The following is a 24,555-nucleotide window of genomic DNA, read 5'->3' on the forward strand; positions in this document are numbered from 1 at the left end:
CCCCCAGCACAGGTTGGGATGGCTGAGGGACTTTGGCACCCCCTGGTCTCTGTGGACCCCAAGTGCCACATCCCCGTGGTGGCTCTGACCCAAGGGCTGCCCTCTCCCCTCCCACACCAGGTCCCAAGCTGGAACAACCCCTGGGCCTCCTTGGAACTCGTGGGGTCTCTGGTAGGGAGAGGGAACTGTCTCTGTGTCCTGGGCTCTGGCAGAGCCTGGGGAATGCTGGGCTGAGAGGGAACCTGGAAGGAAAGAACACCCGGTGTGTGGCACCAGCTGAGCACCCTATGAATCCCCTTCCAAGCCAGGCCGTTCTTTGATTCCATGATCCCAGCTCCCAGCTGGCCACAGCCACCAGCGCTTCTCCCTGTCCCTCACCCTGGTGTGGGCTATCCCAGCTCCATCCCACCACGGATCCAAGGGTTCCTCAGCTGTTTGTGGCACAGGCTGGCTCCTGGAGCACAACCCCAAATTAAGTTAAAAGCACCAATCCCAGCTGCAGCATCCCAGAGCAGCCTCCTCTGCCAGGCCTGGCTCTCCAGCTCAGCTGGGCTTGTGCTGCTCACCTACTCCCCAATTCCCTGGAAAAGCTCCCGGCCAGGAGCGGGGTGAGGGAGCTGCAGGTCCCCGCCAAGGGCAGACACGGAGTTCAGAATGGAAACACTGTATTGACAGACTTTACAAAAGTTATTACAAAACACGGTCACGAATCAGCAGCTGACGATACAGAGCGAAGAGACACTTACAGCCACCTCAGAACAACACCAACAGCTCCAGAAGTCATCCAATATTTACACAAATGGCTGGAAAACTCCGGGCGGTTATCGCATACATGGAAGTGTTTTAGAGCAACTGTGAAATATAGTGTCACACCTTTCCTTGTAGTATTATCATCATCATAATTAATAATAATAATAATAATTAATAATAATAATAGGACTACTTCTAGGTTAACTAAAAACCAAACAGCTCTTTACAGGGGTTAGGAGAAGCTGCTTTCACTCGTCTGACTTACCTGAGTGAGACCAAACCCAGTTAAAAAATAATAATAAAATCACCTTCATTGTCAGGAGTCTGCGTGTCGGCCCAGCGGCGCCGTTCCCCCGGGCCAGAGGGGAACCACAGCCCGGCTGGTGCCAGCGACACCCTTGCCAAGAACGGAGACGTGTCCTCCTCCTCGTGTGAGCGACCCAGCGCGCCTCCAAACGCTGCCCTTCCCGACTCCTCCTGCTCCAAAGTCCTCAGCCCCTTTCTCCTGCACCTGCTTCATCTCACCCCGCTCCTTGCCGCGCTCTCCTCTCCGCTTTTCCGCCTTCCACAAATCCCGCGTGGGTCGTGCCCTGAGCACCTCTCTGCCTCGCCTCTCCTGCCTTCCTCCCAGTCCTGGCCTGGCAGCCTTTCGGGACACGGCGACGCAGCGGGAGCGGGCGGCCGGCCGGGAGCGGCACCTTCCTTCCCTCCCTCCCTCCTCGCGCTTCCAGCCTTGCAGTGAAACGAGTGGAAAAAAGAAAGCGAAAGCTTGTCACTCCTGAATATGCACAAAGATAGGTGGGGGAACACCTGCTAAATACGGACCCCAGAGAAATCGCTCGGGATTATTCTCTACAGGCAGAATCCAACCCTGCGTAGGGAACAGCGAGCACGGGGCCTGCGCCGCGGTGGGAGCGCCACGGAACCCCGCGGGGTCCCAGAGCTGCCTGGGCTGGCCGAGCAGAGTCTTTAAGAGGAATTCCTTGGATGCTTCACCAAAGCGGGCTTCGTAGCATGACCACACGGATTAGCTGCGATACAAGTCACCTGCCATCATGCTGCACGTCCACCTGCCAGACCGTCACGGTCACCGCGAGCCCTCCTGCCCCGGCCCCACCTCGGCTACTGCTTAGTCTCTTTTTTCACGCAGAAGTGGTCGGTCTGGGTGCCCGCCGAGCCCAGGTTGTGCTGGGAATCCTCCCCGGGCCGCGGGTTGCGGGAGTGGATTTTCTGGTGGCAATTCAGGGACTCTTTGTAGCGGAAGTGCTTCCCGCAGACGGGGCACTGGTAGGGGGTCTCCCCGGTGTGCACCCGCCAGTGCTTGAGCAGGTGGTCCCGCCGGATGAAGCTCTTGCCGCACTCGGTGCACTGGTAGGGCCTCTCCCCGGTGTGGATGCGCTGGTGGCGGATGGCTTTGGAGAGGTCTCGGAAGTCCTTCCCGCAGTAGGTGCACGTCAGCGGCCCGTCGCCCTTCCCCGTGTGCAGCTTCTGGTGCAGGATCAGACTCACTTCCAGGCTGAAGCTCTCCTTGCACTGGGAGCAGGTGTAGGGCCTCTCCACCATGTTGTTCACCTGGTGCCTGACGAAGCCGTACTTGAATCCCGAGCTCTTCTCTCCGTCGGGGCGCTTGGACGCTTTGGAGCGGGAGGGGCCCTGGCCCTTGGCTTTGGATTTCTGCCGGAAGCTCTCGCCGCGCTCCAGGGACGTGCAGGCCTCCTCGCTGGCGTGCGCCTTCTGGTGGGTGGCGAAGAGCTGCTTGTCCAGGAAGCTCTGGCCGCACTCGCAGCAGATGTAGGGCCCCTTGTCGGCCGCCGCCTCCTCGGGATCCTTCTTGGCCAAGTCTCTCCCGCGGCGCACCGAGCGCCTCAGCCCGTTGCCCGTCGCCGTTCGCTGCGGCGGGGCCGAGCCGCTCTGGCTCTTGCTGCTCGATTGCACCTCCTCCTCCGGGTTGGAGAAAACCTCTTCTTCCCACTTTCCTGTCAACGACCTGGAAAGCTCCAGGCTCTCGGAGCCTTCCTCATCGCACGGCTGTTTGTCTGGCGGAGCAGAGACACTCGTGTCATTCGGGGAGGCAAGGACTGGGCTGCTATTTACTCGGTTCCCTTGGGACACAGGTGGTCTCTGCTGTGCACACCCAGCTCAGAGCCTGGCACTGACGGGGCTGCGAGTCCGGCTGGGAGCACCTACTCTGCCCAGAGGGACTTGACTCGGAATCTTGGAATTGTTGAGGTTGAAAAAGACCTCGGAAATTATTAAGTCCCAGCACTGCCAAGGCCACCCCGAACCATCTCCCCAAGTGCCACATCCACATGGATGTTACATCCCTCCAGCAATGGAGACTCCACCACTGCTCTGGGCAGTCCCAATGTGTAACAACCCCTTTTGGGGATGAATTTTCCCAATATCCACCCTGAGCCTCCCCTGGCCCAGCCTGAGGCCGTTCCCTCTCCTCCTGTCCCTGTTCCCTGGAGCAGAGCCCGACCCCCCGGCTGTCCCCTCCTGTCAGGAGCTGTGCAGAGCCACAGGGTCCCCCCTAAGCCCCCTTTTCTCCAGGCTGAGCCCCTTTCCAGCTCCCTCAGCTAATCCTGTAGTTCCAGACACTTCCCCAAGTCCATTTCCTTTTCTAGACACACTCTGGCAACTTCCTGCTTTCAATTATATTGTAATATAATATTAAATATATAATCTAGTTATAGGCAGGTAGCCAGAGAAAAAAAGAGGGTTCCTGAAACAGGACAGGTCTTTAAGAACTTGAGCTTTAGGATAAAGCCCAAAAAATGGAGGAAATGGGAATAAAACTTCTTTTCCTCATGGGCTTGGACAGCGCCTGAGGGTGAAGGATCTCCCATGGTATAAACTGACTCAAAGCAACTTCCTGAAATTCTGGAAAAGCATCATCCAGAAAAACTGAGCTGCTTCTGGGAATTAGGCTGGGAAGCCAAAAGCACATCTAGGCAAGGGACACTTCCCATAGCAGCTCAGCACACTCACATGTACCGGAGACCTCCATGCTCTCCTCTTCCTCAGAGCCTTCGTGGCTTTCAGCCAGAGTCTCTTCATATTTACCCCATGAGCTGTCATCAGGCCCAGGGAAGAAAAATTCTTCTGAGTGCAAGAGAAAAGAGCAGGAGTTACACTCCAACCTTCCAGCTGCTTTAGAGGATTCCAGGAGAGAGAGATGCATCAGGTGGGAGACAAGTGGAAAAGCAAAGTCCCCAATACCTGAGGAGAGAGCTGACAAAACACAACAGCCCCGCATCTGCATCTACCTGCCCCTTGAGTCCCAGGAATCTCGTGGCTCACCAGTGCTGGGGTCCGTGGGGGTCTCTCCTCCCTCGGAGTCCTCCTGATCCTCAGCGTTGGGATCCTCTCCCTGCTCAATCCGTGTCAGCAGATCAGGCTTGGAAATGGCAGCGTCTGCACATAAAAAGAAGATGAGAATGTTTCCCCTGCCCCGGTGGGAGAGCAACTCTGCAGCTTTTGCCCACCAACCTTCCTTCGCTGGAAAATGAACGGGAGAGGCTTAGGAAGCTGCTCTCAGCCCTCTGCCCCGCTCACCTTGCGTGGGCCCTGGATGCAGGAGCACACTCTGCTCAGGTGAGGAGCACCTCCCAGCCTGCAGCGTGAGGAGGACAGTAAGAAAAGGCATCCAGGCTTACCTGCAGGCTCTCCTGTCTTCTCCTCTCCGCTAAGGTCCGCGGATCCATTACAATGGGGGCTTCAGCTCGGGAGGCAGCAGCAGAGCTGCCAGCACTGCCCTCCCCGTGCGGTTCCCTCCAGCCAGGACCGCTCCGTCCTACTCGTCCGAGTCCCGGGCTGCTCGCGGATTTTGGTGGGGGAAAGGGGACAATCACCATCTCTCCTCGGGCGGAGAGCAGAAAACTTCACTTCCAGACACGTGGGAGGCCCTGGGGGTTAAATTCCACCTCGCTCTGGTGGATCTGTTTGCTTTACTCGTTTCTCAAGGGAAACCTTGGGATGAAGCACAGCTACGTCTCTCTAAGCTCCAGGCTCAGATCCCAGATCCCCTGCAGCAGCAGGACAGCTGCATTCCTGTGCCACAGGAGCAGGACACGGGACTGGTTTGAAAACAGGAGAATGGGGCTGTGGTTACCCTCCACCTTTCTCCCTGGCACACAGGGACTGCAGGAAACCTCGGGAAAAAAATAGCAGAAAAGGCCTGGATTGGGCAGAGCTGGATGGCAGGGAGGCAGATGAGCCTGGACTCGGCACAGGGAAGTGTCTGGCTACCAGGGACGGCGTCTGCGCTCCCACCCCCGGTCCAGCCAAGGCAAGGTCATGTCTGGAACATGCTGTGAAGGCAACGCGTTCCCCAGAGGGAACTGCCGCGGCCAGGACTGGCAGGAGCGAGCGGAGCGCGTTCCTTTGGCTGGGAATGCACTGCCCTGAGCTGCTGAGGGGAAGGCAGGAGGCAGAGCTCGCCCTCAGCCACTGCTTCTCCCCAGCTCTGCCCCAGCAGAGCCCGCAGCACCTCGAGCAGGACTCGCTCCCTGGGGCTGGACAGAGCACCAGGCAAACGTCACTTCTCCCTCGTGGGATAGGAAAGGGAAGTCGGCACAACTCCCCATGGAAAGGGCTGGAAGGAACCTCAGAGGCAGGGCACAGGGCACCCTCCGCTGCCCCAAGCAGCCAGCGGGCTGATGCACCCAGCGCAGTGGATCTGTGGACCTTGGCGTGACAAAGGAACTTCCCTCTTCCCCAGCTTTGCTTGGATTGAGGGTGCTCTCACCTGCCCTCCTCCTCCTCCTCACAATCCCAGCACTCGCTGGCCCGCAGGGACCATCAGGGAGCCACGTCCTTCCACCCTCAGCATGGCTGTGAGGGCTGAACTCACTGCCAGGGCTGTGGAACACCTCCCCAGAGCACACCACCCCCTCCCTGATCCTGCAGGACACACTGCTGCTTCCATCCACCAGTTCCCAGGAAAACTCTGTGCCGGGAGGCTGAGGGCAAACCCTGGCCCGTCGTTACCCATGGAGATGACGGCCTCGTAGTTGCCTTTCATGATGTGCCTGTAGAGCTCCTTCTGCCACTCATTGAGGCTCTTCCACTCCTCCTCAGAGAAGTTAAACGAGGCGTCGTTGAAGGCCACGGGGACCTGCAAGGAGCAGCACCACAGGGTTTGTGTCTCATTTAAGAAAACACCTGGGGACGTTTTCTCATTCGATTTTCTCGCTCAAACTCTTCGAGCATTGTGCAGGATGCTCCCAGGCAGGAACTTCTGCTCCTTCCCACGTGTCTCACGCTCCTCATCCCTCAAGGGACCCGACAAGGATTTCCCCTGTCACTCGCCTGTCACCTCCCTCTGCTCAGCCTCCTCCTGTCACAGGCGATACCAAGTGCACAGCACTTGTTTTCACCTCTTTTTTGACACAATTCTGCTGCCCATCACCTCTGAACAGCCCCTGGGGATGTTCCCAAGCCTTCCCAGTTACACAGGGCTGAGCCACAAAATTCCACGTGACCCAAACACAGGGATTTGAGACATCCCTCCCAGATCACAGGCGCAGGAGTGGGGCATAATCAACACAGCGGGACCTGTGCTTTGGTGCTTTGGGCACTGAAGGGAAGACAGGGCTGTGGGGGAGCCATGAACTGCTCTCAGCACTGCAGCTCTCCCAAAATGCGACTGTGAGTGCAGGGATCAGGCTGTCATTGCAGGGATAGGGCTGTCAGTGCACAGGAGATGGGGCTATCAGTACACACACGCTGAGGGCTGGGAGTTCACAGGAAACAGGGCTGCCACTGCAGGGATGAGGCTGTCAGTGCAGGACATGGGGCTGTGCAGGGCATTGAGCTATCGGGATATGGGCTGTGAACTCAGGATACGGGGCTGTGAGTGCAGGGCATGGGATTCTGAGCCCAGCATATGTACAGAATAACCTGTGTACAGAATAGCCACCTTTTGCAGCGGGGAGCAGCAAACCGTTACCTTGGGCACTTCCCCTTTTGCCCCCGGGGGCAGCCTCAGGATCCAGAAGTTCCTGTTCTTCAGCAGGTTCTCCATGTTCTCCAGGCGCTTCTGCAGCTGCCCGTACTCCTGGATGAGGGTGCCCAGCGCCGTCCACTTGCTCTCCAGCTGGTTCCCGAACTCCACCGCCGTCTTCTCGCAGCCGATCAGCTTCGTCTCCGCCATCCTCATCCTGCCCTCCAGGTTCATCAGCTGCGCGGCCTGGGTGTCCACCTTCCTGTCCACGGCCTGGATCTCGGTGACCAGCGTCAGGGAGATCTCGGCGGCCGGCAGCTCGGCCTCGCCGCCGCCGGGGGGGCCCTGCTCGGGGGCGGGCAGCGGCTGCTCCAGGCCGAGCTCCTGGGGCTCCATCATGCACTCCAGCTCCTGGCGGGGAAGGCGCGCCGGTCAGCGCGGGGACGCGCCGGGCAGCGCGGGGACGCGCCCGCAGCCCGCGGGAGGGAGGGGGGGGGCGGGACGCGGGGCCGGGCGGGCCGGGGGGCGGCGGCCGGCGGAGGAGGCGGGGGGCGGCGGCGGCGCTTACCTCAGCGGGGGCCCAGTCGGCCATGGCGCGGGGGGCGGCGCGGGCGGGGCGGGCGGCGGCGCGGGCGGGCGGGCGGCGGGGCCGGGCGGCGGCGGCGGCGGCTCAGCAGCGGCGGGGCGGAGCGGCCATGCCGAGGGCGCGGGGCGCGCTGGGAGCGGCGGCGGCGGCGCCCGGCGCCACAGCGACCCCCGGCGGCGGGCGGACCGCGCGCCCATTGGGCGGCGGCGCGGCCAATCGGGGGGCGGAGCGCTCGGAGGGGGCGGGGCCCGGCGTCACGCACGCTCCCGCCGCCGGTAGCGGGGCCGCGCGGGGCGGGGGCGGCACCGGGCGGGACCGAGCGGGCAGGAGGGGACGGGGAGAGGGACGGCGACAGGTGCGGCAACGCCACCGCGGCCCACCGGGGCTCGGCGGCCCCGCCACCGGCCCCCACGGGCACCGCCGACGCCGCGTTCCGCCGCACGGCCGCGCGTCGTCATCCCGGTGCGGCATCACTCCGTCACCGCCATCCCTCGCGCTGCTGAGGCCTCGGCGGGAGCAGTACCCGGAGCAGCTGCCGCCGCCTTTCCCGACGACCGGGACGGTGCCGGTGCCATGAAGGAGGACCGCCAGCATCCCGTCGAGCTGGGTGAGGCACCGGGGCCATCCCGGCACCGCTCCTCGTACCGCCGGTCGTGGCCGGGCCATGAGCGAGACCGGCGCTCTCACCGGGTTGATACCGGGAGCAGGAGGTGACGGGGTGGCTCTGGGGTCACCACGGGACCACACCGGCTGCCTGTACCCATCACCCCGGGCAGCCAGCCTTGGCCTGTTGGCATCTCTGGTGGCATGTCCATTGGCACGGCCGCAGGCTTCACCGGCTGTCCCTCCTCTTGTCTCTGTCACAGGTTACGCCATCACCAAACCCGACATCCTGGCCGAGGTGGAGCGAGGGGACGAGGGGGTGGCGGCGGCAGCGGGGCGTTACGGGGGGCAGCAGAGCCCCCGGCCCCACGCGGCCCCCGCCGGCCCCTCCCAGGGTGAGCGGGACACGGGGACGGGCGGGATGCTGGCCAGCTGGGACCGGGAGCAGGAGCCGGGCACCGGGCCGGCGTGCTCCCGCGGCATTCCCGGTGGGGCGGCCACTCCGCAACGCGCTCCTGTCTCCGCAGGGGACTGGCAGGGGAAGGAGGTGAAGAGCGAGGACCGGGTGTCCCCGCCGCCCCGCTCGCCCCCGTCCTGCCACGCCGGCCCCGCCGACTTCGTCGTCCCGCTGCGGGAACGCGGCTGCAGCTACTGCGGCCTCCACGAGCCGGAGCCGAATCCCGGTGCCGGTAACGGGGGGTTCGTCGCCGCGCCCCCCGCCTTCGAGAGCCGCCGCTGCCGGCCCGGGGAGCCGCCGCTGGATTGTGCCGAGTGCGGCCGAGGCATCGGGCAGAAGCCGGACCTGGTGCGGCACCGGCTGGGGCGCGGCACGGAGCTCGGCTACGCCTGCGGCCGCTGCGGGAGAGGCCTCGCCGAGCCGGCGGGGCTGGGGGCCGCGGGCAGCCCCCACCGGCCGGGCCCCTGCACCGGGCGCTCCCCGGGCGCGGCGGAGGGAGCGACGGCGGCGCCTCGAAAGGAGCGGAAGGAGCTGTCGCTGACCGAGAAGGTGCGAGTGCTGGAGATGCTGGAAGGCCCCAAGGTGTCGCAGAGCGAGCTGGCCAAGCGCTTCGGGGTGTCGCAGCCCCAGATCTGCCGCATCATCAAGAACAAGGAGCGCATCCTGAGCGAGTGGCACCGCAACGGCGACCCCGAGCGCAAGCGCAAGCGGGAGGGGAAGGACGCGGCGCTGGAGGCCGCGCTGCTGCGCTGGGTGGAGGGTGCCCGTGCCGCCGACCTGCCCGTGGGCCGCCCGCTGCTGCAGCTCAGGGCCAGGCAGCTGGCCCGGCCCGAGCCCAGCGGCGGCTGGCTGGCTCGCCTGGGCGCTCGCCACGGCCTCGCCGGCAAGAAGCCGCCGGCGGAGAAAGGGGACGCGGAGCAGCCCACGGCGGAGCACTGGGCCGGTGCGGTGCTGCCCGGGCTCCTCCGCAGCTACACGCCTGCCGAGATCTTCGCCTGCGGGGAGACCGCGGTGCCGCTGCCGGCCGGCGCCCCCGGTAAGGGCGAGAACCCCGGCGAGCGGCTGACGCTGCTGCTCTGCGCCAACGCCAGCGGCTCGGAGAAGGTGCCGCTGCGGGCGGTGGGGGACAGCCCCCGGCCGCGCTGCCTGCGGGGCGTCAACCTGGAGCAGATGCCGTGGAGCTACCGCGCCGGCAGCCTGGCCGGCCTGACCGCCCCGCTCTTCGCCGAGTGGCTGCAGGAGTTCAACGAGGGGATGCGGCGGCGGGGCAAGAGCGTCCTGCTCCTGCTGGCCAAGCACGAGGCGCACCCCTACCTCCAGCTGTCCAACGTCAGGATGGTCTTCGTCCCGCCGGCCGCCGCCCTGGCCCAGCCGCTGGACCGCGGCATCGCCGGCGACCTCAAGGGCCACTACCGGCGCCGGCTGCTGCGGTGGCTGCCGGCGGAGCGCGGCGCGGGGCAGCCCAGCCTGCTGGATGTGCTGCACATGCTGGCGCAAGCCTGGGGCGATGTTCAACCGGGGCTCATCGCCGGCTGCTTCCGCGCCGCCGGCTTCACCCCTGACGCGGGCGCCGAGGCCGTGGCCCTGAGCTCGGCGCCCGGCCTGCCCAGCCGGGAGCGGCTGGAGCGCGACGGGGACCCGGCGGAGGCGGACGGGGACGAGGGCATGGTGGAGGGCAAGGATGCGGGCGAGCTGGCGGCCGTGCCGCCCTGCCCCTCGGAGCGGGAGGTCTGGAGGAGCCTGGCCACGCTGCGGAGGTACCTGGAGTGCCAGGCCACCTCGCCGGACCTCTTCCAGGCCTTCTACGAGCTGGAGGACGCGGTGCACATGGTGTCAGCCGGCGCGGGGCGAGCCTTCCCCGGGGACAGCCCTCCCCAGCAGTGACCCGGGAGAGGGGCCGGTGCTCCTTGGGGCCGTCACCAGCTGTTCCCTGCAGTTGTGCCGTGCGGTTTGCCGTGGCTCTGGATGGCCCCATGCGGAGCTGCCACGCTCTGGGTGTCACCCGTGGGGCAGTGGCAGTGCTGGGGACACAAACCTGCTGCCGCCAGAACCTTCTCCCAGGGAGTGGCTGCTGCAGCCAGCAGGAAACGGTGTGGAGCTTCTGCCAGCAGGGATTTGCCCTGAGTGGGGCAGTTGTGGCTGCTGTGGGGGGATGTGGGTGGTGCCGGGGTGTCCCCGTGCGGGGACAGCAGCTCCTTCCCATGGGGGAATCGGGTGCCTCCGGCTGCTGTCACCACGTGGTGCCCAGAGGATTGTTACAGGCATTAAAAAGCTGGAATTCAGCAAAGCGAAGCACGGGTGGTTTTATTCTGCTGTCACATCCTCTGTGAATGGGGCAGAGCTCCGCAGGGCTCCCGGGAGCAGCGGGGCCACCCCAAACCCCCCTTCTCCTCCTGGGAACACCGTGCCCCCCACAGCCACCCCGAGCTGTGCCATCCCCACCCAGGTACCAGGGCCATGGCAGCACCTGTGCGCAGTGAGGACCTGGCTGATCACCCTGTCCTGGCTGTGCCAGCCTTGGTGGCACCCACCGCCACCCTGGGGTCCCCTGCGCAGCCCCCCGTGTGCACTGTGCACTCTGTGCCCCACACCAGGGTCCCTGAGGTGGGATGGGGTGCAGGGATGACTCTGCTTGTCTGCAGCAGGTCAGGGACAGCTGGAGGCCACCAGGCCACCAGGCAGGGACAGAGGTGTCTCCACAGGCCCAGCGGGTACTGGGATGGAGGCCACAGGGGGATCCCCACACAGATACAGGGTCACGGGTGGGTGTGAAGCACCCGGGAGAGCGGGGTGCTGTTATAGGGAATGCAGGTATGGGGGGCAGCAACCCCACAGGGATGCACAACCACGGCTGGCAAAGTGGGGGGACGCAGGGGCTCCTGCACGGGGGGCTCCCCACGGGGACACCCCGGCATGGGGGTGCACAGGGATGGGACTCCCATGGGATGCGCCTCCCCGAGGGTGCATGGCGAGATCCCCACGGGGACACAGCCCCACAGGGGCACCCGCGGTGCTCTCGGGACTGGGGTACAGGGATGGACCACCCCGAGGGGACCCCCGTGGGGATACATCCGCAGCGGGTACCCGCCGTCCCCTCGAGTGGAATGCAGGGATGTCCCCTCCCACGAGGCTGCCCCGTGCCGGTGGGATATCCGGTGCCGGTGGGATGTCCCGTCCCGGTGGGCTGTCTGGTCCCGGTGGGATGTCTCCTCCCGCGGGGATGTCCCCTCCCGGTGGGCTGTCCCTCCCGCAGGGCTGTTCCTTCCCTCCCGCAGGGCTGTCCGGTCCCGGTGGGATGTCTCCTCCCGGGGGGATGTCCCGGTGTGCTGTCCCTCCCTCGGGGCTGTCCCTCCCGCTGTGCTGTCTCCTCCCGCTGTCCCACTGTGCTGTCCCGCTGTGCTGTCCCGGTGTGCTGTCCCCTCCCGCCGTCCTCTCCCGTTGTGCTGTCCCCTCCGGGTGTCCCCTCCCGGTGTTCCGCTGTGGTGTCCCTTCCCTCCCGCTGTCCCGGTGTGCGGTCCCGCTGTCCCCTCCCGGTGTGCTTTCCCTCCTCTCCCGGTGTCCCGCTGTGCTGTCCCGGTGTGCTGTCCGGGTGTTCTCTCCCGGTGTGCTGTCCCTCCCGCCGTCCCTCCCCTCCCGCTGTCCCGGTGTGCGGTCCCGGTGTGCGGTCCCGCTGTCCCCTCCCGTTGTGCTGTCCCCTCCCGGTGTCCCGCTGTCCCCTCCCGTTGTGCTGTCCCCTCCCGGTGTCCCGCTGTGCGGTCCCGGTGTGCGGTCCCGCTGTCCCCTCCCGTTGTGCTGTCCCCTCCCGGTGTCCCGCTGTGCGATCCCGGTGTGCTGTCCGGCTGTCCCCTCCCATTGTGCTGTCCCCTCCCGGTGTCCCGCTGTCCCCTCCCATTGTGCTGTCCCCTCCCGGTGTCCCGCTGTCCCCTCCCGGTGTGCTGTCCCTCCCTCGGGGCTGTCCCTCCCGTTGTGCTGTCCCCTCCCGGTGTCCCGCTGTGCGATCCCGGTGTGCTGTCCGGCTGTCCCCTCCCGTTGTGCTGTCCCCTCCCGTTGTGCTGTCCCCTCCCGTTGTGCTGTCCCCTCCCGGTGTCCCGCTGTCCCCTCCCGTTGTGCTGTCCCCTCCCGGTGTCCCGCTGTCCCCTCCCGGTGTGCGGTCCCGCTGTCCCCTCCCGTTGTGCTGTCCCCTCCCGGTGTCCCGCTGTCCCCTCCCGGTGTGCTGTCCCTCCCCTCCCTCCGTCCCTCCCTCCCGGGGCCGTCCCGGCGCGCGGTGCCGCCCCGCGGTTGGCGGCGGTGCCGCCAGGGGGCGCGCGCGGCCGCGGCGGCGCAGGGCCCGCGCAGGGCCCGGAGGAAATGCAGGCGAGTTCCGCCGAGGCGGGAGCCATTACCCGCCGCCGGACCTGAGCCCCCCCTCCCGCCGCCGCCGGGGCCCCGCTCCGCGCCCCCCGCGCCCCGCACGCCCGCCCCGGCGCAGGTAAGCGCTGCCCCGGGGCCGGGGCTGCCGGCGGGCCGGGCGCGGCGGCGGGGCGGCGGCCGGTGCCTGCCCCGCGCAGCCGCCCGCGGCGGGATCCCGAATGGGGGGGGTCCGCGGGGCAGGCCCCGGCCCGGCCGCTTTGTCCCCGGTGGGAGCAGCGCGGACAAAGCCGGGGCAGGGCAGCGCGCAGCCCCCGGGCCCGCGGCGGGCGCCCCGAGGCCGCGGGCGCCGCCGGGGTCCCGGGGATGGGGAGGGGGCCCGGGGCACGGCGGGGGCCCCGCGGGGCTGCGGGCTCTGCACCGGGCTGCTGCGCTGCTCCCGGGGCTCGCCGGGGGTCGGTGGGTGGCTTCGGGTGGGCGCAGAGGTCTTTGCTGTGCCGCCGTGCTCCTCGTGGGAGCTCGAGGTGCGCACACCTGCCCAGGTGTGCACCATGGCCGAGGGCTTCTTCATGGCCCTGGAGCACTTGCTGCGGGCCAGGGTTTTTGATGTGGTCCCGAGTTCCTCACGAGGAGTTCGGGCTGCTCACCGTGGCCGCGGTGTTTGCCACGGCCGGGCTCTTTGCCGTGGCCCCAGGGCGGTCACTGGGAGCTCCAGGTGTGCGCTGTGGCCGAGGTGTTTGCAGTGTCCACAAGGTCTTTGCTGGGAGCTTGGGGTGTTCACCATAGTCAAGGTCTTTTCTGTGGCGCCGAGCTCCTCCCTGGGCTCTTCAGGTGCTCGTCATGGCCGAGGTCTTCACCACGGCCTTGCAGCACTTGCCGTGGCCTTGGTCATTGCCCGAGTGCCAGGGTGCTCACTGCGAGCTTGAGCTGCTCACCATAGCCAAGGCCTTCCATGATGCCTTTGCCTTGGGGCTCTTACTGTGGCCGTGGGTTTCACCATGACTCCAAGGTTCTCAGCGGGTGCTTGAGGTGTTCACAGGGCTCTTGATGTTCTCACCATGGCCAAGACCCTTGCCAAGGCTGCTTCTTGTCCAAGGTCTTCACCCTGGCCTTGAGGTTCTCCCTGTGGCCAAGGCCCCTGGACCTGTCCTTCAGGTCTTAGTCAGTGCTGTGTCCCCGAGGCCTCGGCTGGGAACATGAAGTGCTCATCATGCCCAAGACTTTCCCCACCCTGGCCAGCATTTCCAGGAGCCCCTTGCCGTGGCCTTGAGGTGTCCCCATCACCCTCAGCCCGGCCCTGAGGTGCTCTGAGGCACCCTGTGAGGCTGGTGCCGTGCCCGAGGCGCTCGCCACGGCCCCTCACCGCGGTGCTGACCCGCGGCACGGCCACGTCCCCGCCCGCGGCCCCCGTGGCGGCTGCCGGGGGGCTCCCGGCTGCCTCTGGCTGGAGAGAGCCGGGGGACCCTCGCCGTCCCCCCGCGCTGCCACCAGCCACCGCTGCCCTTTCCTTTTCTCCCCTCCCAGGTGCCCTCGAGCCGGGCGAGGCGATGCGGTGCGCCCGTGCCGCGTGCTGTGCCGAAGCGGCTCTTTAGATCCTCCCCGGCCCAAGCCTCCCCTGCCATGGATGCCTCCGGGGCTCTTGCTTCGGCTCCCTCCTCCGCGGCTCCCTCGGGCTCCCGCAGCCCCATGTTCCCCCCAGGAGCTGACAGAGAGGAGTGGGGACCGAGGTTCAATTGTGCCCCTTCCACCTCTGCCGCAGCCTCGCAGGCGATGCCAGCGTCTGGCCGGAAGAGGAAGGCCAACTTCTCCAATGACGAGACCGAGACGCTGGTCTGGAATGTGGTCCGGCATTTCAGCGCCCTGTACGGGTCCGAGGCCCTGCGGGCTCACCCCGTGCGGCGGAAGCAGCTCTGGACCCAAATCCAAAGCCGCGTCAACTTCCTGGGCTACACCGAGCGCTCCATCGACGACCTCAAGCACAAGTGGCGCGACCTGCGGCTGGACGTCAAGAAGAAGATCACCTCCAAGAAGCACCTGCCCATGAACCGCGCCGGGGGGCCGCTCCACAAGCCGCGCCTCACGCCCCTGGAGAAGATGGTGGCTTCCACCTTCCTGCAGGCCAGCCATGACTCGGAGCCCGAGATCATCCTGGACCCAGGTCAGTGGGGGCGGCTCTGCGGGCAGAGGACGGCCGGAGCGCTGGCTGCGCTCCCTGAGGGACGTCCGGCCACGTTCTCAGCTGGCTGTTGTGGATTGTGCAAAGAGACTCTGGGGTTTGTGCTGGGGTTGTAGCATCCACCAGAGTCACGGTCCTGTTGGGCCAGCCACCAGGGTAGGGAACTGCATGTGCTGGGATTAGAAATCCTCCGTGGAAATAACCTGGGATCGGTGAGCTGTAGAAAACTCCGAGTGGTTTGAGTTGGAAGGGACATTAAAGCTTATCCTGTTCCACCCTGTGCCATGGGCAGGGACACCTTCCACTATCCCAGGGTGCTCCAAGCTCCATCCAGCCTGGCATTGGACACTTCCAGAGATCCAGAGGCAGCCACAGCTTCTCTGGGAAAACTGTGCCAGATCAACAGGATTCATAGGAACACCTCAAGCTTTGCAGGAGTGGGTCTTTTTTGTTCTCCTTTCGTCTTTTCTTTAATTGGATGCTTTCAGCGGTCTCTCTGGTTTCACTGGCAGCATCACAGGCTCAGTCCATGTGGCCCAGACTTGGCTGTCATGTGCCAAGCACAGGGCTCTAGGCTGAAGGAAGAAATCCTGAGTAATGGCATGAAGCTGTTCCAGGGGACGGTCAGGCTGGAAATCAGGGAAAGGTTCTTCCCCAGAGGGTGCTGGGCACTGCCCAGACTCCCCAGGGAACGCTCACAGCTCCAACCCCGCCAGAGCTCCAGGAGAGTTTGGGCAATGCTCCCAGGGACGCACAGGGTGGGATTTTGGGGTGTCTGTGCAGGGCCAGGAGCTGGATCAGCGATCCCTGTGGGTCCCTCCCAGCTCAGGTTATTCCCCATCCCCATGATTCTCTGGCACTAGGGGCTGTCAGGCCCCTGGGGGCTCAGCCTGGCGCTGGGGCGGGTGAGGCTGAGCCGTGGCCTCGCGGGAGCATCTGTACCTCGGGGCCGCCGTGTCCCCTCCGGCTGAGGCCGCATCCTCTGTGTCCCGCAGATCTGTTCTTCCCCGGCGCGTCCAAGCAGCCCTTCATGCACCTGCAGCCCGGCGTGAGCCACCCCAGCATCTACATCGACACCAACGGGCAGCCCTCGGCCCTGCCCGACGTGGAGGGCTCGGCCGTGCCGCGCCTGCCGGGACAGAGCCCCGACCCCGCCGGCGGCTGCGAGTACGGCCGAGGAGAGGGGCAGGGCGGCTCCGGTACGGCGGGAGCGGCGCGGGCTGGGAGCAGGGCGGGATGGAGATGGGCTGGGAGGTGAAGGGTCTGCGTGGAGACTGGCTGGGGACAGGGTCTGGATGGAGCGCTGCTGATCTGAATGGAGAAACACTGGGTCAGGATGGGTATCTGCTGGGAAGTGTGGGATCTGGATGGAGATCCGCTGGCAGCAGGGTTTGGGTGAAGATCCAGCGGCTCTGGGGTTCTGGATGGGGATCTGCTGGGAGTGGAGTCAGGATGGAGATCCTCTGGGTCAGGGTGGAAATCCTCTGGGTCAGGGTGGAGATCCTCTGGGTCAGCATGGAGATCCTCTGGATCAGCATGGAGATCCACTGGGTCAGGATGGAGATCCACTGGGTCAGGATGGAGATCCTCTGGGTCAGGATGGAGATCCACTGGGTCAGGGTGGAGATCCTCTGGGTCAGGGTGGAGATCACTGGGTCAGGGTGGAGATACTCTGGGTCAGGGTGGAGATCCTCTGGGTCAGCATGGAGATCCTCTGGGTCAGGGTGGAGATCCTCTGGGTTAGGGTGGGGATCCTCTGGGTCAGCATGGAGATCCTCTGGGTCAGGGTGGAGATCCTCTGGGTTAGGGTGGAGATCCTCTGGGTCAGCGTGGAGATCCTCTGGGTCAGGGTGGAGATCCTCTGGGTCAGCATGGAGATCCACTGGGTCAGGGTGGAGATCCACTGGGTCAGGATGGAGATCCTCTGGGTCAGGGTGGAGATCCTCTGGGTCAGGATGGAGATCCACTGGGTCAGGATGGAGATCCTCTGGGTCAGGGTGGAAATCCTCTGGGTCAGGATGGAGATCCTCTGGGTCAGGGTGGAGATCCACTGGGTCAGGGTGGAGATCCTCTGGGTCAGCGTGGAGATCCTCTGGGTCAGGGTGGAGATCCACTGGGTCAGGATGGAGATCCTCTGGGTCAGGGTGGAAATCCTCTGGATCAGCATGGAGATCCTCTGGGTCAGGGTGGAAATCCTCTGGGTCAGCATGGAGATCCTCTGGGTCAGGATGGTAATCCACTGGGATCCACGTGCCGGGGAGGGCCTAGGGCCAGGGCAGTGCTGTGGTTCACTGGAGGTTTCTCTTCTCTCCCAGCCGAGTCGGGACCGGAGCTGCGCACTCCAGACGCGTCGGCCATCTCCCCATCCCTGCGAAACGAGTCCCTGGTCTCCTACGCCTCCATGTCGGAGGAGGAGGAACGGGAAGGCCGGGAGGTGGAGAGAGGCCACGGTGGGGCCGCGGGGATGCAGCCAGGGCCCGAGGCCCCCATGTCGGCGGAGGAGGACATGAAACTGTCCCGCCAGGCCATGCTGATCCGCCGGTGCAGCTCCCAGGGCTCCGTGACCTCCCTGCCCGAGGACTCCCTCAACCCCGCGGACGCTCACTCGGACTGGGGGCACGAGGGGGTGTCCGACCTGCCCGCCCTGGGCCGCGGGCTCGACTCGGCGCATCCCGAGGAGCAGGCGGGCGGCCCGGGCCCGGAGGTGGGCGCCTTGCCCAGGGTACTGATGGGGCCCAGCTGGGAGAAAGCTCCGGCGGAGGAGGAGCCCCCGGCCCGCTCGCCCCTGCATGGCGCCCTGACCGAGGAGTCGCTGCCCTCCTCCGCCTCCCCGCCCGGAGACGCCCCGGCCGCCGCCGGCCCCGGCCGCGGGCTGGGCTGCTCCCGGCTGCGCGAGGACCGCCGCGAGAGCTGGAGGACTAGCATCCACCACCTGCTCGACCTGGAGGAGCAGTGGGACCAGCTGTACCACCAGGAGCTGGCCATGTGGCAGGAGGAACGGGCCACCCAGCGCGAGGAGCGGGCGCGCGACCGGGAGCTGCAGTTCCGCCTGCTCGGCGTCCTCACGGACATCCGCGACGAGCTGCGCTACCTGCGCCAGGAGCGCGCCGGCGCCCGCCAGAGCCCGGCCCCGCCGCCCCCCGAGCCCCGCCGCGACCCCAGCCCGCTCCTCGAGCAGCCCAAAGCCGAGCCCGGCTTCCCCGAGCCGTCGGCCGGGAGCGCCGGCTGGGCAGACACCGCCGTGCCCAGCCGGAGCCCCTTCGGTAACCGCGGCCGGGGCCGGCGCCGCGGGCGGCCGCGCGGCTCCGCTTCCCGACACAGACGCCTCTTCCTCGCCAACAGCTAGGGACGGCGGGAGCCGCTCCGCCACGGACACGGAGAGCCCGCGGCCGCCCCGGCGGGACGGTGAGCGGTGACGCGGGCGGCACCCGGGCGTTCCCCGCGGGAAGGGACAGGAGGCGGGCGGCCGGCGCTGCCCAGCGGGCTCGGAGCGCTCCGGGCCGGCGCGGGAGCGCCCCGAGGCGACGCCGCCGTGCCCGCGGGGACACGCGTGACAGCGCAGCCTGACGGCGCTAGTCCAGTAGGATTTACTACCTGTCGGGGGGTGGGAGTTAGGAACACTTAGTCGCTGACGTGCGAAGATTTTATGCAAATCATTTAATGACCTAATTTGCATATAACCATAAAACTTCTATTAAAAAAAAAAAAAAAGCCTCCAAAAAAAACTCAGAAATGATGGTTTTGCGTGTGATCTCTGTGTGGGGGCGGGAGCTGGGCCAGGGGGAGTCGTTTGTCCCGTGGCTCTGCAGCCCTGGATGGGGACAAGGCCATGGGACAGACGAGCTTCGACCCCGTTCCTTTGGGGCAGCCCAGCGCCCTGGGATCAGGGCTGGGCAGCAGCAGCTCTGCGGACCTGGAGAGGGGTGAGGGGGGAATGTGGAGGGTGCCTTGCCCAGGAGTGTTTGGGGTCTCCAGGCAGTGAGCAGTGTCCCCAGCAAGTTCAGAGCGTGCCCAGGAATGTGCCGGGCCCAGGCAGCCTGACAGGTTACTGGAGTGTCCCGAGGGATTATCCAAGGTTCCCTGCAGTGTCCAGTGTCCCCAGGGAGTGTGGGGGGTCCCTGCCATCATGCAAGACCCCTTGAGCAGTGTGCAGAGTCCCCAGGGAGTGTACAGGGTCCCCAAGCACTGTGCAGCGTTCCCAGAGTGTGTGCAGGATTCCCAGAAATTGTCCAAGGTCCTCAGCAGCATTTGGGGTCTCCATGCAAGGTGCAGTGTCCCCAGTAATGCTTGGGGTCCCCAGGGATGTGTGGGGTTCCTGGCATCATGCAAGACCCCTGGACAGTGTGTAGGGTCCCAGGGAACGCCCAAGGTCCCCAGCAGTGTGCAGGGTCCCCAGGGAATGTCTGAGGTCCCCATGGCATGTGCAGCGTCCCCAGGGCACGCCAGCCCTGCACCCCCTGTGTCCTCCCTCCATCTCCAGGGTGACAGCACTGCTGAACCCTCTGTGCTGTGTCCCCTGTGCTGTCCCCTCTTCCAGCCCCCCAGCTGCCAGGGCCCCTTGACTGCCACGTCCTGGTGGGGTGGGACAGGAAGGTGCAGCCCCCAGGGAGGGGACAGTGGGACAGCAGCAGGAGCTGTGGCATTTCCAGGGGCACCCAGCTCTGGTTGTGGCCTCCCAGGAGGATGGTGACGCCCAGCTTGGGGACCCTGGGGTGCCTGAGGAAGGGCCCTGGAGTCACACGGCTGTGGGGAAAGAAATGTGTGAAATAATAACTCCTATCCCCAAATCGGGGGTAGGAGGGACCTGGGATGGGTCAAGGACAGGGGACAGGAAGGACCCAGGGGTGGGTCTGTGACACGAGTGGGGGTCTCTAGACAGCTGCACCTGCACGAGGCCACTGCAGCCGGTGACACAGGGACCTCCTGAGCCACCACACCCCTGGACCCACAGCGCTGCCATTCCCACTGCCCTGTGTCCCACCACGTCACTCCCCCCGTCCCATCCTGCTGCCGCCGCCTTCCCCGGCACCCCGGGGACGGGGCGGGAGCGCGGCCACAGAGCACGGGGGACCCGCGGCGGGGGTGCCGAAGGCTCTGCGGCCCAGCACGACTTTATTCCGTATCGCTTCGTCCATACAAAACTACACCCCAAGCACTGTACAGCGGGACGGCGCGGGGAGGGGGGGCAGTAAAAATAAGCAGCGGGGGCGAGGGGACAGAGCGGCAGGCGGGGGTGGCGCGGGGGGACGCGGCGGGGGGCTGCCCCCCACCCCGGGCGGCGACATTGTCCGTGGGGGGAGCGCTGGGGGGGTGAAGTGTCCGTCCGTGGCGGGGGACCCGGGGGCTCGTCCCCCCGCCCGGGGCTCCCCGCCTGCCCCCCGCCGCGGCCGGGCACCTCGGTTCGGTGGGAAGCTGCGTGGCCGGGGGATGTCCCGGTCCCGGGGGGTGGCCCCTAGTCGCCGGGGGGCAGGATCCCGGGCGGGGGCAGCGGCGGCGGCCCCGCCTCGGCGCCGTGGACCCGCTGGTGATCCTTGAGCGACTCCTTGTAGCGGAAGCTGCGGCCGCAGGCGGGGCACTGGTACGGGCGCTCCCCGGTGTGGATGCGCTGGTGCTTGAGCAGGTTCTGCTTGCGGATGAAGCTCTTGCCGCACTGGGCGCAGGCGAAGGGGCGCTCCCCGGTGTGCAGCCGCTGGTGGTTCTGCAGGTGTTCCTTGCGGCTGTAGCACTTGCCGCACTCGGAGCACTTGTAGGGCCGCTCGCCGCGGTGGATCATCTGGTGCCGCACCAGCCCCGAGTGGCAATTGAAGCTCTTGCCGCACTCGGCGCACGGGTAGGGCCGCTCGGCCGCGTGGCTGCGCTGGTGGATCCGCAGGCTCTTCTTGCCGCTGAAGCTCTTCCCGCACTCGGCGCAGCCGTGCGGCCGCTCCTCGGCGGGGCCCGGCGGCGCCGCGGGGACGCCCCCGGCATCGGCCCCCGGGCCCGCCTCGGGGCCCGGAGCTTTGCCCAGTCTGTGCTGCGCCGGCAGAGCCACCGCCGCCGGCACCGCCGCTTGTCCCTCGGGGGTCCCGAAGCCCGTGCCGGGGAAGAGCAGCTCCCCGGAGCTGCCCGGCAAACCCACCTCCTCGGGGGGCTCGGCGTGGGGGCACCGCTCCTCCGTCTTCACCAGCAGCCCCTCGCTGGCTGCGGGGGACAGAGAGACCGGTCAGTCCTACCGGGGACACTGGGGATGTCCCCAAGGCACAGCTCCCACCCGCCCCAGCCCCGCGGTGGGGATCCTCACCAGGAGCAGGGCCCGGGGGCAGCATCTCCCTCTCGGGCAGCTCCCAGGGCTCCCGGACGCAGGGCTCTTCCTCCTGCTTGATCCACGACAAGAAGTCGTGCGCGGTGATCAGGGCGTCCGCGCCTGCAGGGAGGGACAGGGACGGGGACACGGGGACAGGGACTCAGGCACGCGGAGCCACACCCTGCTCCGGGAGGCAGGGGAGGGAACGGCTCCGCCGGGGGCAGGCTCAGCGCCGGGCTCACCTGCACAGGGGTCTGGCGGCATCCCCCGCTCCTCCGGGAACTGCTGCTCCCCCACGAAGGCCACCTCCTGCTTGATCCGGGACAGGATGTCGGAGGTGGAGATCAGCGACTCTGTTCACAAGGAGAGACTTGGCCGGGGCCCGGATGGAACCACACGTGTGACGCACGGCCACCACACCCGGGGTGTGTGACCCCTGGACTCCGGCCTCAGGGAACATCCCCATCCCACAGCAGTTATGGACATCCAACAGCCCCAGGGAGCTGCGGGGACAGGTGGCTGTGGGACAGCCCTTGGAAATGGGTGACACTGAGATGGTCCACGGGGATGGATGACTGTAGGACAGCCCTTGGAAATGGGTGACACTGAGATGACGCACGGGGATGGGTAATCCTGAGACAACCTTTGGAGACAGGCACAATCCCTGGGAACAGATGACTGTGACAGACCCCATTGGGGACAGGTGACAACAGCACAGCCTGGGGCTGGGTGACTGTGACACAGTCCATGGGCCCTGACACAATGTGGTGGCAGCAGGGGACACGTGGATCTCCCAGTGACAGATATCCAAGATCTCCAGCACAACAGTCATGGATTTTCTGGGGTCACTCATGGCAGCTCCCAGTCACAGCTGGAGAAGTGGGCCCAGTGGGGATGGGACTGTTTGGGAGGGAGGAGGGGCATCCCTGGGGTGAGGAGGGTGGGAGAAGTGAGGTGGGGACAGTGGGGACAGTGGGGACAGCGGGGACGGGTCCTCCTGCAGTGCCTCACCCGCGCAGGTGTCCGGCGGCAGCTCCCTCTGCTCCAGCTCCCGCTGCTCGGGGACACAGGGCCCGTCCCCGCGCTCGCTGCGGGGCTGGGCCTCGCTTCTGGAGATGGCCCCATCTGCCAGGGACACAGACCGGTGTCACCATGCCTGTCACCCCCTCCCTGTCAGCCAGGCTTCGGGGGACACTCTGGGGACACACCAGGCTACCAGGACCTGGCGTCTCTCCTGGCAGAGAATGTGCCTAAAATCCCACGGTGCCTCCATGCTGGAGGTAGTGTGGGCACTCAGGTCCTGGGTTCTGGGGGACAAGGACCCTCTCCAGGCCCCTGCAGCACTGGCATGGCATGTGTGTCACCCTGTCCCCACGCACAGCATGAGCCATGGAGCATTCCCTCTGCAATGGTCCCAGGACACAGCGAGTGCCACCACTGACCAGGGGCAGGGCACCAGGCCACCCACGTTGGGGACCCACTGAGGAAACAACACAGCCATCGCTCCATCCTGCCAGGAGAGGGGAAAAAGGGACATTTACCCAGGGACAGCAAAGCCTCGTAGTTCTCCTTCACCAGGTTGTTGTACAGCTCTTTCTGCCACTCCTCCAGGTTCTTCCACTCCTCCGCTGAGAAGTAGACGGCGATGTCAACAAATGTCACTGGCACCTGTGGGGACAAGACCCTGTCGCTCAGTGGCACCCGCTCCCCAGGGAAACCGAGGGTCCCCCCACTGCCCTGCAGCCCCCCTGGGACACTCTACCTTGGGGACCTCGCCCCGGGGGCCAGGGGGCAGCCGCAGCACCCAGAAGTTCCTGTTCTTCAGGAGGTTCTCCACGTTCTCCAGGCGCCGCTGGAGCAGCCCGTACTCCTGGATGAGGGTGCCCAGCACGGCCCACTTGTTCTCCAGCTGGTTCCCAAATTCCATGGCCGTCTTCTCGCAGTCCAGCAGCTTCTTCTCGGCCGTGCCAGAGCGGCCCTCCAGGCTGAGCAGGCGGGTGGCCAGGAGGTCGATCTTCCTCTCCATGGCCTGCACCGTGGCCACCACGGTCCAGAGCGAGGCCTCCGCGGAGTGGAGCTGCGCCTCCCGCACGTGCGCGCGCTCCGGCAGCAGCGGCGGCTGCAGCGGCATCAGGTGAGGGGCCTCCATGTTCCACTCCTGCACCTGGGCCACGGGGAGGGCACGAGTGGGAGGAGGCCCACGGTCACCCCCTGGAGCCTCTGTTCCCCGCTGCCGGGGCTTTTGGCCACCAGCAGCCCCAGAACTGCAGGGGACCCCCGTGTGCAATGCCCACCGGCCTGAGGGGTCAGTGCCCATCCCTGTCCCCGTGGAACACCTGCCAGAACTAGGCAGGTCACCGTGGTGACCCCCTCCCAACTTGTCACCCCAATCCCTTGGGAGCCATTCCTGGCTCTGCCCAGGCTGGAACCCACTCGGGAGGAGGATGGGGCTGGGTGGGCAGGGAGCAGCCAGGGCAGGTGTGGACCAGGGGCGTGCAGGAACACCCTGGGGACACTGAGGGACATGCCAGGACAGAGGTGCCCGGGACGTCCCTGGGCTGAAGCCTGCTCAGAGCATTCCGGGGCACCCTGGGGCATCCCGGGGGCACGGGGATATCCCGGGGCAGAGGTGCCTGGGGACATGCTGGGAACACACGGGCATCCCGGGTCAGCGGGGCATCCGGGGAGCACCGGGGCCACGGCGGGTCACGTCCCTGGGGACATCCCGGGGCATCCCGAGGGCACGTGGACATCCCGGGTCAGCGGTGCCCGGCGCATCCCGGGACGCACGGCCGTCCCGGGGCAGGGGGGCTCAGCCACGTCCCGGGGCACCGGGGCCACCGCGGGTCCGGTCCCCGGAGGCGGCGGGGCCCCGCGGGCTGGGGGTGCCGGAGGGTCCCGGCCGGGCGCGCGGGCCGGGCCGGGCAGCGGCGGGAGCGGGGCGGGCGGGGCGGCTCCGCCTGCGGCCGGTTCCCGGTGCCGGTGCCCCGGGCCGCGCTTACCTGGGCGGGCGCCCACTCGGCCATGGCCCCGCGGAGCTGGGCCGGGCCCCGGCGGCCGCGGCCGGGGCTGGGGCTGGGGCCGGGCGGCGGCGGCGGCGAGCGCGGAGCGGGGCCGGGCCGGGGCCGGGGCCGGGAGCGGGGCCGGGGCCGCTGTCGGTGCCTGCGCACGGGCCGGGCCCCGCCGCCCCGCCGAGCAGCCACGGGCAGCCGGGGAATCGCATCCGCCTCCTCCGGGCTGGGCGGCAGCGGGCGGGGAGCGGCGGCAGCGCGGAGCGCCGAGCACTGCCGCCTACCGGCACCGGCAGCGGCTCCGCCACCGGCGCGGCCCCGGTACCGCCACCGCCACCGCCACCGGCACCCACACCGGCCCCGCCGGCGGCTCTGCCACCGGGACCGGCACTGCC

At 66.8% G+C, this 24,555-nt stretch overlaps 3 protein-coding genes across 5 annotated transcripts; 1 reads left to right on the forward strand and 2 right to left on the reverse strand.

Moving 5' to 3' along the window:
* Positions 1-648: 648 nt before the first annotated feature.
* LOC116183282 (zinc finger protein 783-like) lies at positions 649-7,384 on the reverse strand. Of its 2 annotated transcripts, none has more exons than XM_085572877.1 (6): positions 7,266-7,384; positions 6,704-7,108; positions 5,743-5,869; positions 4,054-4,167; positions 3,742-3,852; positions 649-2,786 (listed from the first exon to the last, which is right to left on the reverse strand). In XM_085572877.1, the coding sequence occupies exons 1-6, from the start codon at positions 7,287-7,289 to the stop codon at positions 1,873-1,875; spliced, it is 1,695 nt and encodes a 564-aa protein (XP_085429003.1). In that variant the 5' UTR covers positions 7,290-7,384; the 3' UTR covers positions 649-1,872. The 2 variants fall into 2 exon arrangements, with proteins under 2 accessions (XP_085429003.1, XP_077646169.2); XM_077790043.2 differs by having other exon boundaries at positions 3,742-3,855; positions 7,266-7,382.
* Positions 7,385-12,668: 5,284 nt separating this feature from the next.
* LOC144245918 (uncharacterized) lies at positions 12,669-18,778 on the forward strand. 2 transcript variants are annotated; one of them, XM_085572881.1, is made up of 4 exons: positions 12,669-12,811; positions 14,450-14,848; positions 15,862-16,065; positions 17,182-18,778. In XM_085572881.1, exons 2-4 carry the CDS (start codon positions 14,461-14,463, stop codon positions 18,210-18,212), a joined length of 1,623 nt encoding a protein of 540 aa, XP_085429007.1. In that variant the 5' UTR covers positions 12,669-12,811; positions 14,450-14,460; the 3' UTR covers positions 18,213-18,778. The 2 variants fall into 2 exon arrangements, with proteins under 2 accessions (XP_085429007.1, XP_085429009.1); XM_085572883.1 differs by having other exon boundaries at positions 12,706-12,811; positions 14,215-14,848.
* A 1,166-nt stretch (positions 18,779-19,944) lies between these two features.
* Positions 19,945-24,288, reverse strand: LOC116183281 (zinc finger protein 398-like). The gene is made up of 7 exons (XM_031504143.3): positions 24,152-24,288; positions 22,912-23,313; positions 22,691-22,817; positions 22,161-22,274; positions 21,392-21,502; positions 21,147-21,269; positions 19,945-21,046 (listed from the first exon to the last, which is right to left on the reverse strand). The coding sequence occupies exons 1-7, from the start codon at positions 24,173-24,175 to the stop codon at positions 20,319-20,321; spliced, it is 1,629 nt and encodes a 542-aa protein (XP_031360003.3). The 5' UTR covers positions 24,176-24,288; the 3' UTR covers positions 19,945-20,318.
* Positions 24,289-24,555: the final 267 nt, after the last annotated feature.

This window comes from Lonchura striata, chromosome 2, assembly GCF_050655825.1.
Source record: "Lonchura striata isolate lonStrDom1 chromosome 2, ASM5065582v1, whole genome shotgun sequence".
NCBI classification, from domain to species: Eukaryota; Metazoa; Chordata; class Aves; order Passeriformes; family Estrildidae; genus Lonchura; species Lonchura striata.